This window comes from Melozone crissalis, unplaced genomic scaffold, assembly GCF_028551555.1.
Source record: "Melozone crissalis strain CALT ecotype California unplaced genomic scaffold, PUWL_Pcris_2 ptg000014l_1, whole genome shotgun sequence".
In the NCBI taxonomy this organism is placed as follows: Eukaryota; Metazoa; Chordata; class Aves; order Passeriformes; family Passerellidae; genus Melozone; species Melozone crissalis.
Window position 1 is genome coordinate 131,860 of NW_026535792.1, and position 14,738 is coordinate 146,597.

General features: G+C 40.9%; 1 protein-coding gene across 1 annotated transcript; it reads left to right on the top strand.

The window, feature by feature from the left end:
• Window positions 1–1,516: 1,516 nt before the first annotated feature.
• TUBGCP4 (tubulin gamma complex associated protein 4) lies at window positions 1,517–14,165 on the top strand. The gene is made up of 18 exons (XM_054273093.1): window positions 1,517–1,618; window positions 1,765–1,893; window positions 2,462–2,584; window positions 2,969–3,022; window positions 3,480–3,536; window positions 4,081–4,160; window positions 4,777–4,978; window positions 6,880–7,045; window positions 8,184–8,308; window positions 8,964–9,014; window positions 9,381–9,486; window positions 9,808–9,915; window positions 10,146–10,284; window positions 10,798–10,975; window positions 11,743–11,877; window positions 12,866–12,982; window positions 13,407–13,546; window positions 13,851–14,165. Exons 1-18 carry the CDS (start codon window positions 1,541–1,543, stop codon window positions 13,861–13,863), a joined length of 2,001 nt encoding a protein of 666 aa, XP_054129068.1. The 5' UTR covers window positions 1,517–1,540; the 3' UTR covers window positions 13,864–14,165.
• The last annotated feature ends 573 nt before the right edge of the window (window positions 14,166–14,738 follow it).

Below are 14,738 nucleotides of genomic sequence, written 5' to 3' on the forward strand. Positions count from 1 at the left end.
TAACTACATTGGGGAATGCCAGACATAAATTACAAAACAAAAGGTTTCATAATACAGTTAGGGTTCTATTTATTAACATTTGCACTACTTCACATGTGGCCACTTGGAAGTTATGCAGTGAGAAGACATTCAAAATAATGTTTATATGTAGACTGTGGAATGCAGAATTTATTTTGTTCCCCCTAAAAATCTCATAACATTTTTTGCACAGTGCCACAATCCTCCCTCAAAAACATCTTATTCTAATAAGAAAAATAAAACACAATTATTACATATCATCAAAGAACCTTTCTGAACCTCTTCAAGGTTGTAGTCAACGGTACCTCTAACAGCTCCCCTGATTTAAGATTTCTGGTGTTTGTTATTGACTCTGCAAAATGTTTTTATTAGGAGCTGTGTATTTATGTCTAATTTATTGCCTTTCCTGTTCCTTGGGGTTTTTTTTCCCTTAATATTGAATGAGCACTAGTCAGATGGCTCTGCAAGTATTACAGAGATACCTATTTTTCTCTCATTTCAAAATCTGAGCAACCAATTCTGTGAAAAAATCTTTTAAGTTTTTGGTCTTAATGACTAATCACTAGGCTTCCCAGAGGAAACCAAAATCCTTTAAATAAACTACTGTTATCTGTTCTTTTGCAGGGGCTTCCGGACCAAATGTTTACTGTGATATTTATGTCAAGGATGCATAACAAATGTCTAGCCCAACCCCCCAGTCTTTATTATGACGCTAGAAGGTTTGTCAACAGAAAGACGATAGTTTTATTATACTCATACATGATAAACAATAATGTTGGGGCTCCCAATTTACACATAAAGCTGTACAACTAAAGATAGTACATGCCCATATTCTTGCTACATTTCAGACCTTATTGTGGCAAGCTGAACCGAACAGAAATTAGATGACCCTTAAGACTAAGCAATCATTTCTTCTAAATGAAGAAGAATAAAAATACACATAGCGAAAAACACTGTCAAAAATTGGGGGGGAAATGAAAAAGAAGCTGCTAAAAAATAGTTTATTTAATAACTTCATAGTTTTCAAACTAGACCCTTTTGAAGTTTTGAAGACTACCGGGCATACGACAGGAAGTGAAGGAAAGCAAGATATAATAAAGAGAGAAAGGTAAAACTGGCATTGATAAAACACTGACAGATAACCTGCGAAACCGATAAAGAAACCTACTGAGGCATACCGAAACCAAGTCTACATAGAAGATTGCGCGTTTGCTGTTGTCCTGAATTGGGACCTCTCAAACAGGCACTTGCCATCACTGCCACTCACGTTACTGCACCGTCCTCCTGCCGCGAGCCAAAGCCAACGCGCCTCTGGAGCGGTCGGGCGTGAGCGGCGCCACGGCAGCCCCCGCGCGACACCGCTCACGGCGCCCCCTGCTCACGGCGCCCCCTCCTCGCGGCGCCCCTCTCGGCGCCCCTCCCGCCGCGCCGCGCTCCCCGCCGTCCCCTCAGCGCCCCCCGCCCGCCGTTCCCGGCGGCCCCCGCGCTGCTCCCGGCAGCCCGCGCGGCCCCGCGCGGCAGGATGATCCACGAGCTGCTGCTGGCCCTGAGCGGGTACCCAGGGGCGGCCTTCACCTGGAGCAAGCGCGGCGGCCTCCAGGTGTGGAATGGCCCCGGGAAAAGCCCACCCCCCGGGCAAAGCCTACCCCCCGGGCAGAGCCCACTCCGGCTCCCGACCCGCCTGGTCCCTGCCCCCCACCCTGCGCGGCCCGTCCGTCCGTCCGTCACCGCTGTTTCCCCTTCCAGGTGTCTCAAGAGCTGCCGTTTCTGCATCCCAGCGAGACCAGCGTCCTGAACCGGCTCTGCCGCCTCGGCACCGACTACATCCGCTTCGCCGAATTCGTGGAGCAGTACACGGGACACGTACAGCAGCAGGTGGGGGCGCCGGGCCGAGGTATTTCCCGGGAAGAGCGCGGCAGGTGCTAGTAAGACCAAGCTGCCCAGGACACAGGAGTGGCCCGTGGCCCGTACGCGCGCTCGCACCGAGCAGAGCTCCAGAAAGCTCTCTGCGATGCTTGTAAGGGAGGGTAGAGAGCAATGAAGAATGAATCAAATGTAAAATCTTATTCTTGGGGACGTCTTGTAATAATTTCTGACCACAGAGGCCTGGCCAGTGTTTGTCAGCTGAGCAGAATGCTCATGACTATCTCCTCATGATTTGCAAAGACCCTTGAGATGCAAGAGGCATACCTAAGTGAAAAGAAGCACTGGTACCAGTGGCTCCCAGCATTTTCATATGTCCACAAAAGAGCTAAATATAAGTCTGCTCAAGTAACTCTAATTGTGACGAGGTTCTGTTTGTTTTTCTGATCACTTTGTGGTGAGCTAAGCTGCATTTCAAGATGTTCTGAGCACTGACTACTGCTGTGATACTGCACAGATACTACGTTACTCTTCAGAGTTGTGTGAGGATGCTGATGCAGATTTTATTGTTTGGTTTCAGGATCACCATCCATCTCAGCAAAACCAGAGTGGATTGCATGGCATTTATTTGAGAGCCTTCTGTACAGGTCTTGATTCAGTGCTGCAGCCTTATCGACAGGCACTACTTGATCTAGAACAAGAGGTAAAGGAGAGAGATACAGAACAAGAGGCTGTAGTGCTGCTGACAGATTGTGGAAACTTGTCATTTCTGCAATTAATATATAAGTAGTAGTTTCTAAAATTAAACAAGGTATTTTCCTTTCCACCTTAGGGATGCCCTCCTGTGAGAATTATTCCTGTGAGATGCCATTGTAAATTACTTTTCATCCTATTAAGTATTGTCCCCTCTTCCTTCAGTTCAGTAAAGGCTCCATCTTTGTCTGCTGTCTCAGACTATTGTGGTTTCTGTTTTCAGTTTTAGAGGTTTTGATTAATCTCTGCTAGACTAGTAGCTGTCATACCTTGGGTAGTGTCATCATCCAGTGGTTGTGATAATTAATCTTCTTTAATTGCTTTGTCTTTATAGTTTCTGGCTGACCCACATCTTTCCATCTCACATGTTAATTACTCCTTGGACCAGGTATGTCATGTTATTAAAGAGGTAGTGTTCTTTGCTTGCTCCTATCCCTCATTGAGTCTGTCTAATAAGAAAGTGGGTGGATAAACGAGGCTTATTCCATCATGTCATGCCATTTCTATCTAATGCCTCTACATATGTATTCCTTAATCATGCTCAGAGGATCACCTGCACTTCAACACAAAGCTAAGGTCCTCTACCTTGACCCTCACACATTGCTCACTGACTGTTTAGCCTGAACTACTGCTGGAATATAGTAACTTTGTGCATCTTGGCCCAGTGAAGGGAAGACATACTTCCTGGAGAGTTGCATGTCATGTTTCTGATTTGTGAGGAAACACAGATAATAGTTTTGTTAAATTATTGTGTTCAGCTGCTGTCCGCAGTTACTCAAGTACAGTTTTTTTTCTCTCTTCCTTACATAACAACCTAAAGCAATATTTCACTTCTTGTTCTGCAGTTTCAGTTACTCTTCCCCTCTGTGATGGTCATGGTGGAACAGATCAAAACTCAGAAGGTACAGTAAAATTGCAGCTAGTTTCTCTTAACAGATTTTCTCTTTAACTGACAAAGTAATTTCTGCCCCCATTCCAGACTTCTAATACTAGAAAATAATGTAGTTCCAGTAAGGATGCCCTGTTACTAGTTCTACTGTAACTATTGAGACTATTTTACAAATTCATTTACACTGTATTTGAATTTTTCCCTTATCCCATAGTCTTTGATGTGCTGAATTTTATAGGACAGTATGCTCAGTAGGTTGGAATTTTTCTCTTCTGAGACTGTTTTTTCTGGCTGGTGCCTGAAATAAAAAAGGCAGAGGCTAATGTTTTAAGAATCCAGAGATGCTTACATTTTTTTAAGGGAAAGTATTGAGAGAAACTTGAGTGTAAAGCCACACATAGAAGGCCTTTTTCATCACTACATGCAGCATGTTACACCTTTCTTTATGCAAGACTGTGAAGGCATTTTTTTGTTAGCTGAAAGTGTATTGTTTAAATGTATTAAAAGGTCAATACATATCCAAATAACAGACCTAGTGTAACCTTTTCTTTCTCCAGATTCATGGGTGCCAAATATTGGAGACAGTCCACAAACATAGCTGTGGGGGGTTGCCTCCTGTTCGCAGTGCTCTTGAAAAGTATGTAGATCCAGTAAAACTATTACTTCATTCTTCTGGAGTTAGTGTCAGAGTGTTTCTTACTTGTTGAAACAGTACATGCAAAACAGCCTTGGTATAAAAGTAGGAATAGCATGCAGGAGAAAACTGTCACCATCCTCATTATTTATCTAAAGCAGGCTTCTGGTGAGAATTAAGGCTAAGGGCTTAGGAAACTTCACACCCAGGTTTTTCTTCTTTTTTGTGCATATCACTGATCTCTGACCTTTGATCCTTCAAAATTATAAATGTGACTCTGTGAATGTTCTGATATTTGTATGTCCTTGTGGAGAAAGTCAAACCACTTAAAATGTTCTTTGAGTAGAAACAGCAACCACTGCAGACTTATACCTCTGGTATACTAGCAAATTTCCATGGAGAAGCCACATATTCAGAGGATATGTTAGCTTAGTTTTGCACCTTCTAGTTTTGTCCACCCTTGTTTAAAAAAAAAATAAATATATATATAAAATACCACATTAGGCATTTAGTACTTTCCATACTCCTTGGCTGACCAACTGGACTTTCTGGAACAACATACAATGAGGTTTTGATTATTGTGTGCAAAGGCCTGACTGACTGTTTCACATGACCTCAGGATTCTGGCTGTGTGTCATGGAGTCATGTATAAGCAGCTCTCTGCCTGGATGCTGCATGGATTGCTACTAGACCAACATGAAGAGTTCTTTATCAAACAAGGCCCCTCTTCTGGAAATGTCTCTAGCCAACCTGAAGAAGATGACGATGACTTAGGAATTGGGGGGCTTACAGGAAAACAGCTACGAGAACTGCAGGACCTGGTAAGATCTATGAGTCATAACTTGGCATCTTTGGTTCTTAGTGAACTAAAGATGTGTATTGTATTCTACTTTGGTGCGAGCTATGCTAGACTATACTGAAACCTTCTAGGATGGTAAAGTGAAATAATACTGTGATAGGTTGCTGCCAGGCCTAAGGGGCAGAGACCTATTGTTTGGCACAGCTGCATAACTCCACGGCAGAAAGCCCTATGGATGGAATAGATGTTGATGTCAAGTAGTGGGAACTGCTGCATGCCCACTGCTCTTAACTGACTGGTTCCTCATTCCTTATGGTCAACACCGTGATCTGTTTAGCATAGGCAATGGTGATAGTGTGAATAATTCAAGAAACAGGGTGTGGGGAAGGTGGCTGTTGATTTGATTTGATTTGCACACTTTCTATAGGCACCTGGGTCAGGTGCCTTTCTTGTACAACCATTAGTTGTGCAAATGTTACATAACAGGTTAATTCTACTGACATTACTGGTAGAAAATGTGTTATGTGAGAGTCAAGGGACTGCTAAGCAAGGGAGCAACCTGCCGGCACACTAGTGAAATGTGGTAACACTTCCTGTAGATGCTATACCATTAGAGTGCCCTTTTGCAAAGCACCTTTCTCAATGGAATAGTCTTCCACACTGAACATCTGAAATAGTGTCTGAATAGAGAATGGTCTGGAGCAAGTTCAACTCTAAATTTACCCTCTAGTTTATGGTGAGAAAACATTTCATGGGCACTTATGGAGTTAGTGTGGTACATGCAGCTTTGCTGTGACTACACAGAAACTGTGTTGCAAACTAATTAGGTGCCCTGTGCCAACAGTCTCTGCTGAAAATGGACTACACCCAGAGAAAAACAGGGAAAAACTTTAAAAGGTAGTTAGTTGAAAAATCTGTTACTTCACTATATTGGATAAAGAAAGTGAAAATTGTTCAGTCTTCTAGGTCCATGGTTGAAATTGCAGACTAAGCAACTTCTTTCTTCAGTATTATCGACTAACAGCATTGGCAATTCTTCAAAGAGTAAAATAGGAACTCTTGAGTTTTAGTGGAATAGATCGATGAAATACTTGGGTATTGCCTCATCTAAAAGTGTTGCTAGAATCTTAAGAATTGCCAACCTGTTAACATCAGTATACAAATTACTACTGAATTCTCCTATTGAAATGAAGAATTTTGTAGATGGCAAACATTCTCAAAACCGTGGGTGATTTTTTTCTGGATTACGGACCACTGAAACTAATTCTGCAGTAACAAGAAAGCCAGATGAGATCATTAATATTGCATTCATGAAGGAAGATCTTGCCTCCATACCTGGAGTTTCTTATTAACATTCAGAAAAAAAATTAATAACTTATTGTATTGTTCTAAGACAACTTTCACAGGAACTGAGAAAATTGCCTTATCTTTGCTAGTAAGCCTTTGGATCTTTATCCTATTTGCTCACTAGTGGAAGTGTTTATATTTGGCCTGTATCACAAGTGTTCTAACAGTGTTGAAACATAGGAATGCGTGTAGGGGAGGATTATTTTTGGTAATGCCAGTTAACATTTTTATGGCAGCAAAGGACTGATGTAATGTATTTGCAATAACACTCCTTTTTCTTATGTATCATAACCCTTCAATACAGCCAATTTGTTGTTGTTCCACAAAGTTTTAACTTTTCCCCCTTCTGCTGCACTCTGATGGAACCAATATCTCCAGGGAGATCTGCTAGCATACCAGAAGTATAAGGAAGATTACTGGCTTAGTTAAATGATACAAATCAGTTCTGCTACCTTTCTGCTTACTTCCAAAGCTCTTAAATGCCCCTCTCACACATTCCCCTTTATACACCTTTTCTGTCTGGTTTCCTGACACTGTTTTGCACTTGATTTTTGTTTTCCCTGGTGTCTCTGGCAGCGCTTGATTGAGGAGGAGAACATGTTAGCTCCATCTCTAAAGCAGTTTTCTTTGAGAGTAGAAATGCTGCCTTCATACATTCCTGTACGGGTTGCTGAGAAGATCCTCTTTGTGGGAGAATCTGTTCAGATGTTTGAGAATCAGAATGTTAACCTGACCAGAAAAGGTAAGGAACATCTTTCTTGCAACCTTTGCTCAGTTATGAGTGACTGACATGTAGTTTCCAAAATGCCACATTAATTAATTCCTCAACAGTCACTGACTATTGACCATTATTCTTCAGACTGTATGGATAGTTGTGCCAGGACAGAGCAGTAGTCCCAGTGTTCTGCTTCTGATTGATTCCAAGGGAGAGGTGTAAAAACAGGATGAGTAGATTAACACTTTCCAAACATAGTCTCCAAGTTTCCAGCAGCAAGTTACCATGTGATTTGCTCTGCATAAAGCAATTGCAAAGGCCTTGTTTTCTTTTCAGTTTGCATCCCTCTCCCTAAAGACTGCAAACTGACACAAAGGCACATCTTGCTCTATATATATTGCAGAATGGTGTCATGGGATTAACTTGCATCCACAAACATGAGAGATTCACTTGCAAGGTAGCCCCAAAGTTGCTATGAAAGACAAATTATATGGAGCCATAAAGACAGCAAGGGAGAGAAATTTCTAGGTGATAGTTCACTTTGAGAGCTTGAAAAGTTTACATTGAAGGTGGTTTGTGAAATATATTTCTACGCCAGTGGGGGAGGACTGCTGTGGTGGCACTACCTTGAGCATGCCTATGCAAAAGTACTTCAGTTACTTGAGTGACATTACAGAGAACAAAGGACCAATTCAGGTGGACTGTTTTCTTGCAGTAGCAGAAGCAGGGCGGGGGGAAAAATTTGTCTTCTAGCTCAGTTGGTTAAAAAAACACAAAGTCCCCAAGTTCAGGCAGTAGGATAGATTTGAAAGAGGCAGGGGTAAGGGAAGACCCAAACCAGCTGGTTAATGTTGCAGAAAAGTTTGTGGGTTTGAAGATCTAGCTCAGTCCACGAAAAAGGGCTTTTGGCAGCAACCATTTATGTAGAAAATATTTGGGGGTTTTACTGATACCACAGCACTGCTGAGGCAAGTAAATATACTGCAACTGTACATGCAATGGTAATGTTATACCTTTGTACTTGTACTTTAAAGCCTCCTCTTCACATTCCTTGCCAGACCTGAAACAGTGCTGCCTGGAGAGCCTTTCTGTTCCTCTGTTCTGTCTGCACATCTCCAAATGGCATCCATTTTTACTCTCTGAAATTCTTCTCATTGCTGCACAGGCTCCATCCTAAAAAACCAAGAGGACACTTTTGCAGCAGAGCTACATCGACTCAAGCAGCAACCGCTTTTTAGTTTGGTGGACTTTGAATCAGTGGTTGACTGGATACGGAGCACTGTTGCTGAGGTGAGCATCCTAGGAAGGGTAACTACTCTGCAGGCTGAGATGTTCTTTTGTTAAGGACTTGGAAGAAGAGGGCTCGTCAGTGCCAGTGATTGAACAAACATTTCAATGGTGCAGCTGTTCTAAGTGGTCTCAGAACTTCTAGTCACAAAAGGTCATTAACAAATGCTATGCTCTTTCATGAGGGAAAGAAGAGAGTTATGGTGTTTTTTTTAATTTCACTTGAAATTATTTCAGAACTTTTCATTTGCTTTCAACATAATAGATGGCATCTGGCTGGGCACATGCTTTGGCAATTTTTAATCTTTTTTTCACTTGGGGCAGGGAGGAAAACCCAAGAAAAGGGGGAGGTTAGAGAATCAAGAACAAAGCTGGAGTAGAACTGGTTTCATAGAAATTTGCATTCTTTTGCCACAGGTCTTCAGGTTTCTTAGGCAGAGTTTTTGCCAATATATATCAAGAATTTTAACTGGTAGCATGAGCTGCTACACAGGACTCTGACTGTGTTCGATTGTAGTTTATATAGTATTTTGTATAGGTGCTCTTTTTGTATGCATCGCAAGTGTTTTAAGACAGCAGCTACTCTTCTCTCTGAATGGCCAAGATAATTCTGAGGGGAGATTTCTGTTGTTTCATTTGATTTTTGCATTTTCACTAGCATCTTTGGAAACTGATGGTGGAGGAATCGGATCTACTAGGACAACTGAAGGTAATGCAACTGCTACTTTATTTTTGCTAAAGCAGCTGTTTCTTCTCTTCTTTGTTTCTTTCTATTAAATACTTTGCTGCCTTACACTCTGGGCTTTCTTCATTTAGGTAAAGCTGTTTTCACTTTCCAGTCTCAAGATTGGCCAGGTTCTATCACTCTATGCTCAAAGACAGAGTTAGAGGGATGTGTACTTTGCATCTTGAAATAAACAAATGCAGCGTAGACTTTTTGGTCAGTGAATGAAATTCAGAGCTGTGTTTAGAAACAGCACTTGTCCAAATAATAAAAATGGGTGCAATCAGCTATGATGCTTAAAATTTCTGCTCAGTTTTTAGTATGTTAGGTACATCAAACTTATCTCCACAGATTATAAAAGACTTTTACCTTTTGGGAAGAGGTGAGCTGTTTCAGGCTTTCATAGACACCGCACAGCACATGTTAAAGACACCACCTACGGCTGTAACGGAACATGGTGAGTGTTGCTTATTTACTAACCAACTGGCCTCATTGTGGTATAACAGGAAACTGGTAAGCCATGTCCAGTACAGAAGAGTTCTATCTTAACTCTCTAGTTTTGAAACTACAGCACTTGTGAATAAGAATGTCTCAGAAAGTGAGTGAAAACAATCTCTCAGAAACCTTCTGATGGCAGGTATTTGAAACTGTAATTAAAATAAAAGAGTGTCAATAGTGCATCAATTTTGTCTTTTAGGACCAAGAGTAAATAATTAATGGGTGCAAAATTAGCACTACCTGCATCATGTTGTGCTGATACATCTTCTCTTGTTGTCAGATGTCAACATTGCATTTCAGCTGTCTGCTCATAAGGTACTGTTAGATGACGACAACCTTCTTCCTCTTCTTCACTTAACCATTGAGTATCATGGAAAGGAACATAAAGGTATCTACTTGCATTTTTAGATGTAAATTAAGAGGGCAGATGGTGACCTTGTTCTTAAATTGATTACTTACCCTTCTCTCAAGTTAAAGAAATACTAATTTTTACCCTTTACTGCCCTATGTGGTGGCCTAGACTACTTTGGCTCCTCTTAATTCTTTTCTTCCTCTTTTCCTTGCCATGGTTGCACTGACTGAGAAGATGACATAATTCAGCACCTTATTTGTTTTTAGATACTTCTCAGACTCGTGAAGGGCCTTCTCGGGAATTATCTCCACGTGAAGCCCCCACATCTGGATGGGCAGCTCTGGGCCTTTCTTACAAAGTTCAGTGGCCACTGCACATTCTTTTTACTCCTGCTGTTCTCGAGAAGTAAGTACTAGGTGTGGTCTTTCTATATTCATCTGTATGTTCCCTGATGTGAGGCATTCACTAGTGTGATTTTATTCTCTATGGAGAGAAAGACAGAGCAATTGCTCCCTGAACCTTAAAATGGTTCGTTCCATTTACCCATATTGAAAGTACTTGTAATGACAGTAAGACCTGCAAGATGCTGACAGATCTGCACTGATTTACAATCAGCACTACTTTGACAGTGTTTTCATTGACAGCTCCCCTCCTTACACTGAAACTAACTTCATAATTTTTAGGTCACTAATCAGTACAAGCAGAAATCTTGCTCTGCAAGATGTGCCATGGGGCACATGGGCCATGACCTGACTGGCCCTAACTATTGGCAGTCACCGCCTGTTTCTTTTTCCAGTCTTGCATTGTTACATTCTCCAATAACTCCAGTAACACTGAACTCCAGTACTCCAGTAACTCCATTTTCCAGTAACAGAGGAAGATTTTAGTCTTAAACAACTTTGTACTTTTTGATTGTAGGTACAACGTTGTGTTCAAATACCTGCTGAGTGTGCGACGAGTTCAGGCTGAGCTGCAGCACTGCTGGGCTCTCCAGATGCAACGTAAACACCTAAAATCTAATAGAACAGATGCCATCAAGTGGCGTCTGAGGGATCACATGGCTTTCCTTGTGGACAATCTTCAGTATTATCTGCAGGTCAGTATAACAGAGAAAGATAAATTGTATCAGTTAATCAGAAACTGGCAGAAATGCATGGAGGGAGCACTGAAGACCTATCTCGGGTTTCTGATTCCTTGTACCTTAAGGAAATCAGGATTTCTTTTGCAAGTCTAGAGCTTCCTCCAGACTACTGCTCCAATTACGAAGTTTTTGGACTTGTGAATCAAGTGAAATGGAGGAGTTCTTTAGTAGCTCTCTAATGCTACTAAATGTTTGTGAGAAACCACTCATCTCTGAAGGACCATCATTAAGATACCATCCTGGTTCCTTTTCTGGCCTCTAAGTAAACTCTACTTTGAGTGAAGTTTTGGGCTTTTTTGTTTGGTTTTTAAATAACTGAGAGGGAGCCTGGATTTCTAAATTCTCCACAGTAATGTGGCTGAGCTTTTGTACTGCAGCCTTTGCCCTAAGATTCCAAATAGTATCTCCCAGTATAAAATTCAGAAATTACTACAATCAAATACCTTTGTCTACATGCTAGCTATATACCTTTCCTTAGTTGAAGAAAATTACAATTCCCCTTTCTACTTAGATATTACTTAGGCATCAAAAATTGTTGCATACCCCACATTATGTACTGCTCTTGTATATAATTCATTGATCAGCCAGAGAGAAGGGGATCCTCAGTCTATAACATAAAGGTAGCAATAAGGAAAGTAAATTTCTTATTCCAAACTTCTGGCTGGTCTGAAGCACTCCCAGTTCCTCAAACCACTAATGAGGTATCTTCACATACTCATCAGGTCGATGTACTGGAGTCTCAGTTCTCACAGCTTCTGCAGCAGATAAATGCCACAAGAGATTTTGAGAGTATACGATTGGCTCATGATCATTTCCTAAGTAATTTGTTGGCTCAGTCTTTCATCCTTCTAAAACCTGTAAGTAGGTCTTGTTTTCACCTTTTTCTACCAATTATCCAAGTGCCCTAAGAAACACACCTTTTTTAACAGGTATGACAAATCACATCTTTTAAAACAGATCAGTGATAATCTCCTGCAGACTACAATTCTAGGAGTTAGGCAGGTATAAACTATAACTGATAATTGAATTAAGATTGTCTATTTTACAGTTGGTGAGTGTGAATGCTGTATTCCTGGCAATTCTAAGTCAAGCTTATTTCAGTGTTCAGTTAACGTTAATAATTTGTATTTTATCACTATGTTTTTATCACAGGCTATTTTATTAAAGAAGAACTAATGAGCGTAGTGCTGGGAACTGTATTCCTGAGGGATTCACATATATGGGTTAGACTAGGAAAAATTTCATCTTCTACTTAAGAGAAAAGATTAGTTGTGATGTTCCTGAGTGGACTTAGGGTGTTTTTAATTTCATTTAAAAAAAAAAAAAAAGTTAGAAGTATTTTTATAAACAGCATCACAAAAACATCTGCAAAGAAGGTTAGTTTCAATGAAACACAACGTCTCTGTGCTCATCTATGAGGTTATTATAAAATAAAGATGTCAGAATAGTAATTACCCAGTCAGATAACTGATACAATGGAAATTCCTAGTTGAGCAAGCAGTGAAAGAACCACAGCTCTTGTTGGTCTTTATCCTGCCTTCTTAATCCCAAAGCTGCAGTGATGATCTGCTGGTTGGATAGAGAAGCCAGTGTTCAACTCCTGTGCCTATCTGGATGGTTAATTGCTGTTTTCCCAGAAAAGTCAGCAAAAGGTTGTGGGAGGGGCAGAGGGGAGATGAAACATAACATTTAAATCCTTTTTTCATAGAAAACTTTTTTTAAAATGCTGCATCAATATCTTCCAGTATCAGAAACATCTTTGTTATGAATGCTACAACTTTTCTGCTTTCTCTCTGTGTATGAACTCTGTTTCAACTATTAACTTGTACTTTTTATTCCATGTAGGTTTTCCACTGCTTAAATGAAATTCTGGATCTTTGTCATAGCTTTTGTTCTCTGGTCAGTCAGAATCTGGGTCCCTTAGATGAACGGGGAGCTGCACAACTCAGTATTTTGGTGAAGGTGAATTTGTTTCTGTGGATCTGTTCTCCTCCCGTGCAAACATTTTAACTAAGCAGTTATCTTGGCTTTAAAAGTTCTAGAACAACTGTGAGTGTAAGCCAAGACCTTCTATGTAAGTGCTTGTAATTATTTTACCTAATCAACTTGAGTTGGAAATTCTGTGTGCACAGAGAGGCAGAATGAGGGCAGATACTGGAATAGAAAGGAAGCAGAGGTTGGTACCTCTACCCCTCCTTTTGTATAACTAACATCTAGGAGTTCTTGTGGCTCACAGCTTACCTTATCCTGGACCACAAGCATCACATCTCTTGTAGTGATTCTCTTCTTCAGGCTGTTAAAGGACTGGGTAGGCAGAAACAGGGATGAGATGCTTGTTTTCCTTCTCTTCTGAGAAGGCCCAGAACTGACATTTCCAAATTTGTAGGGATTCAGTCGTCAGTCATCACTGCTCTTCAAGATTCTCTCCAGCGTTCGCAATCATCAGATAAACTCCGACTTAGCTCAACTGCTGCTACGCTTGGATTATAACAAATACTACACCCAGGCTGGAGGAACCTTGGGCAGGTAGGAATATCTTGAGGGCTGCTTGTAGCATTATCCTGAGGTACTTGAAGTACAAAGCCATTTTTTATTGATGGCTTCTAATTATTTTGACTTACACTAAGTGTTGATAAATACTATGACAGAAAAATAACAATAATAAATCAGCATATGGTAATTTTTGGATTTATATGCTTTCTTCCCATTGAGTTTCTTTTGGCAGAAAGTTGAACAAGCTGCTAGCTCATATTGGGCAGAAAATGCTGGTGTGGGTTGGTAAAGGGAATTATTTTCAACATGTAGCTAATATTGTACCTTTCTCTTGCAGTTTTGGAGTTTAAGCACTAAAGGCCTTTGCTTCAGGCTGTGACTAGTGATGCATCAAGCACTGGAGACTGGCGCTCTTGGACAGTTGCAGAGTTTGCGCTCAGATTTTTCTTTGTAGCTGGCTTTTGCCTGATGAAATGCTGTTTCACAGGGAATTGGCAGGAATTGCCTCTTATCTGAGGCTGACCAGCAATTACAGAAAGCTATTCTATTTCTTCAAGAAATCAAAAAAATATGCTTTCTGCAGCCCTGCATATACTTATAGGTGCTTCCAGGGAGGCAGTCTGAACCTCTTCAGAAAGTGAAAAACCAGAATTAGATGTCTGGACTCTTCAGCTGGACTACAGTCTCTTTACTCTTCAGCTGGACTGTGTTCCACTTCAGGTTTGAGTATGGAGGAATTAATCCTCTTCTAAGTTTTGGCTGTATTCAGAAGTTCCACTTGTGTAGTAAGCTGATTTACAGTACACAATGTCTTCTAGTCAAATACCATCAGATAAATGAAACAACAGTAGCAATTTTCAATTGAGGTGAAGGGGGAGGGAAAAAGAAATATTTTTTAAGTCTCTTCTCATGCAGTGCACTAGTCTAGTATATGTGCATAGATCATGGAGACACTGTGGGCTTTCTCTATACAATTTAATAGTTTATGTGCTAAAATTACACTTGCCAAGACAGGAGCCTTGCCCTGTTTGAGTAGAAAGGGCCTTCTGCCGGCAGGAAAATGGTAAGGAGATGCTGGGATGTTCACCTGTGCTATTCTCATTCCAGACGATTTAGAATGCTACTAGTGACTACCCTACTGAACCAAAATAAAAATATCTTGTCGTGCAATTATATGGAGTATTGTCAATGTCTGCACCCCAGTGCAAAGGGAATAGCATGGCAC

Coding starts and splice junctions, on each gene's coding strand:
- TUBGCP4 (XM_054273093.1), top strand. CDS start 1,541: ATGATCCACGAGCTGCTGCTGGCCCTGAGCGGGTACCCAGGGGCGGCC. Junction 4,979..6,879: donor TACGAGAACTGCAGGACCTG/GTAAGATCTATG, acceptor TGTCTCTGGCAG/CGCTTGATTGAGGAGGAGAA. Junction 9,015..9,380: donor ATCTACTAGGACAACTGAAG/GTAATGCAACTG, acceptor TTATCTCCACAG/ATTATAAAAGACTTTTACCT.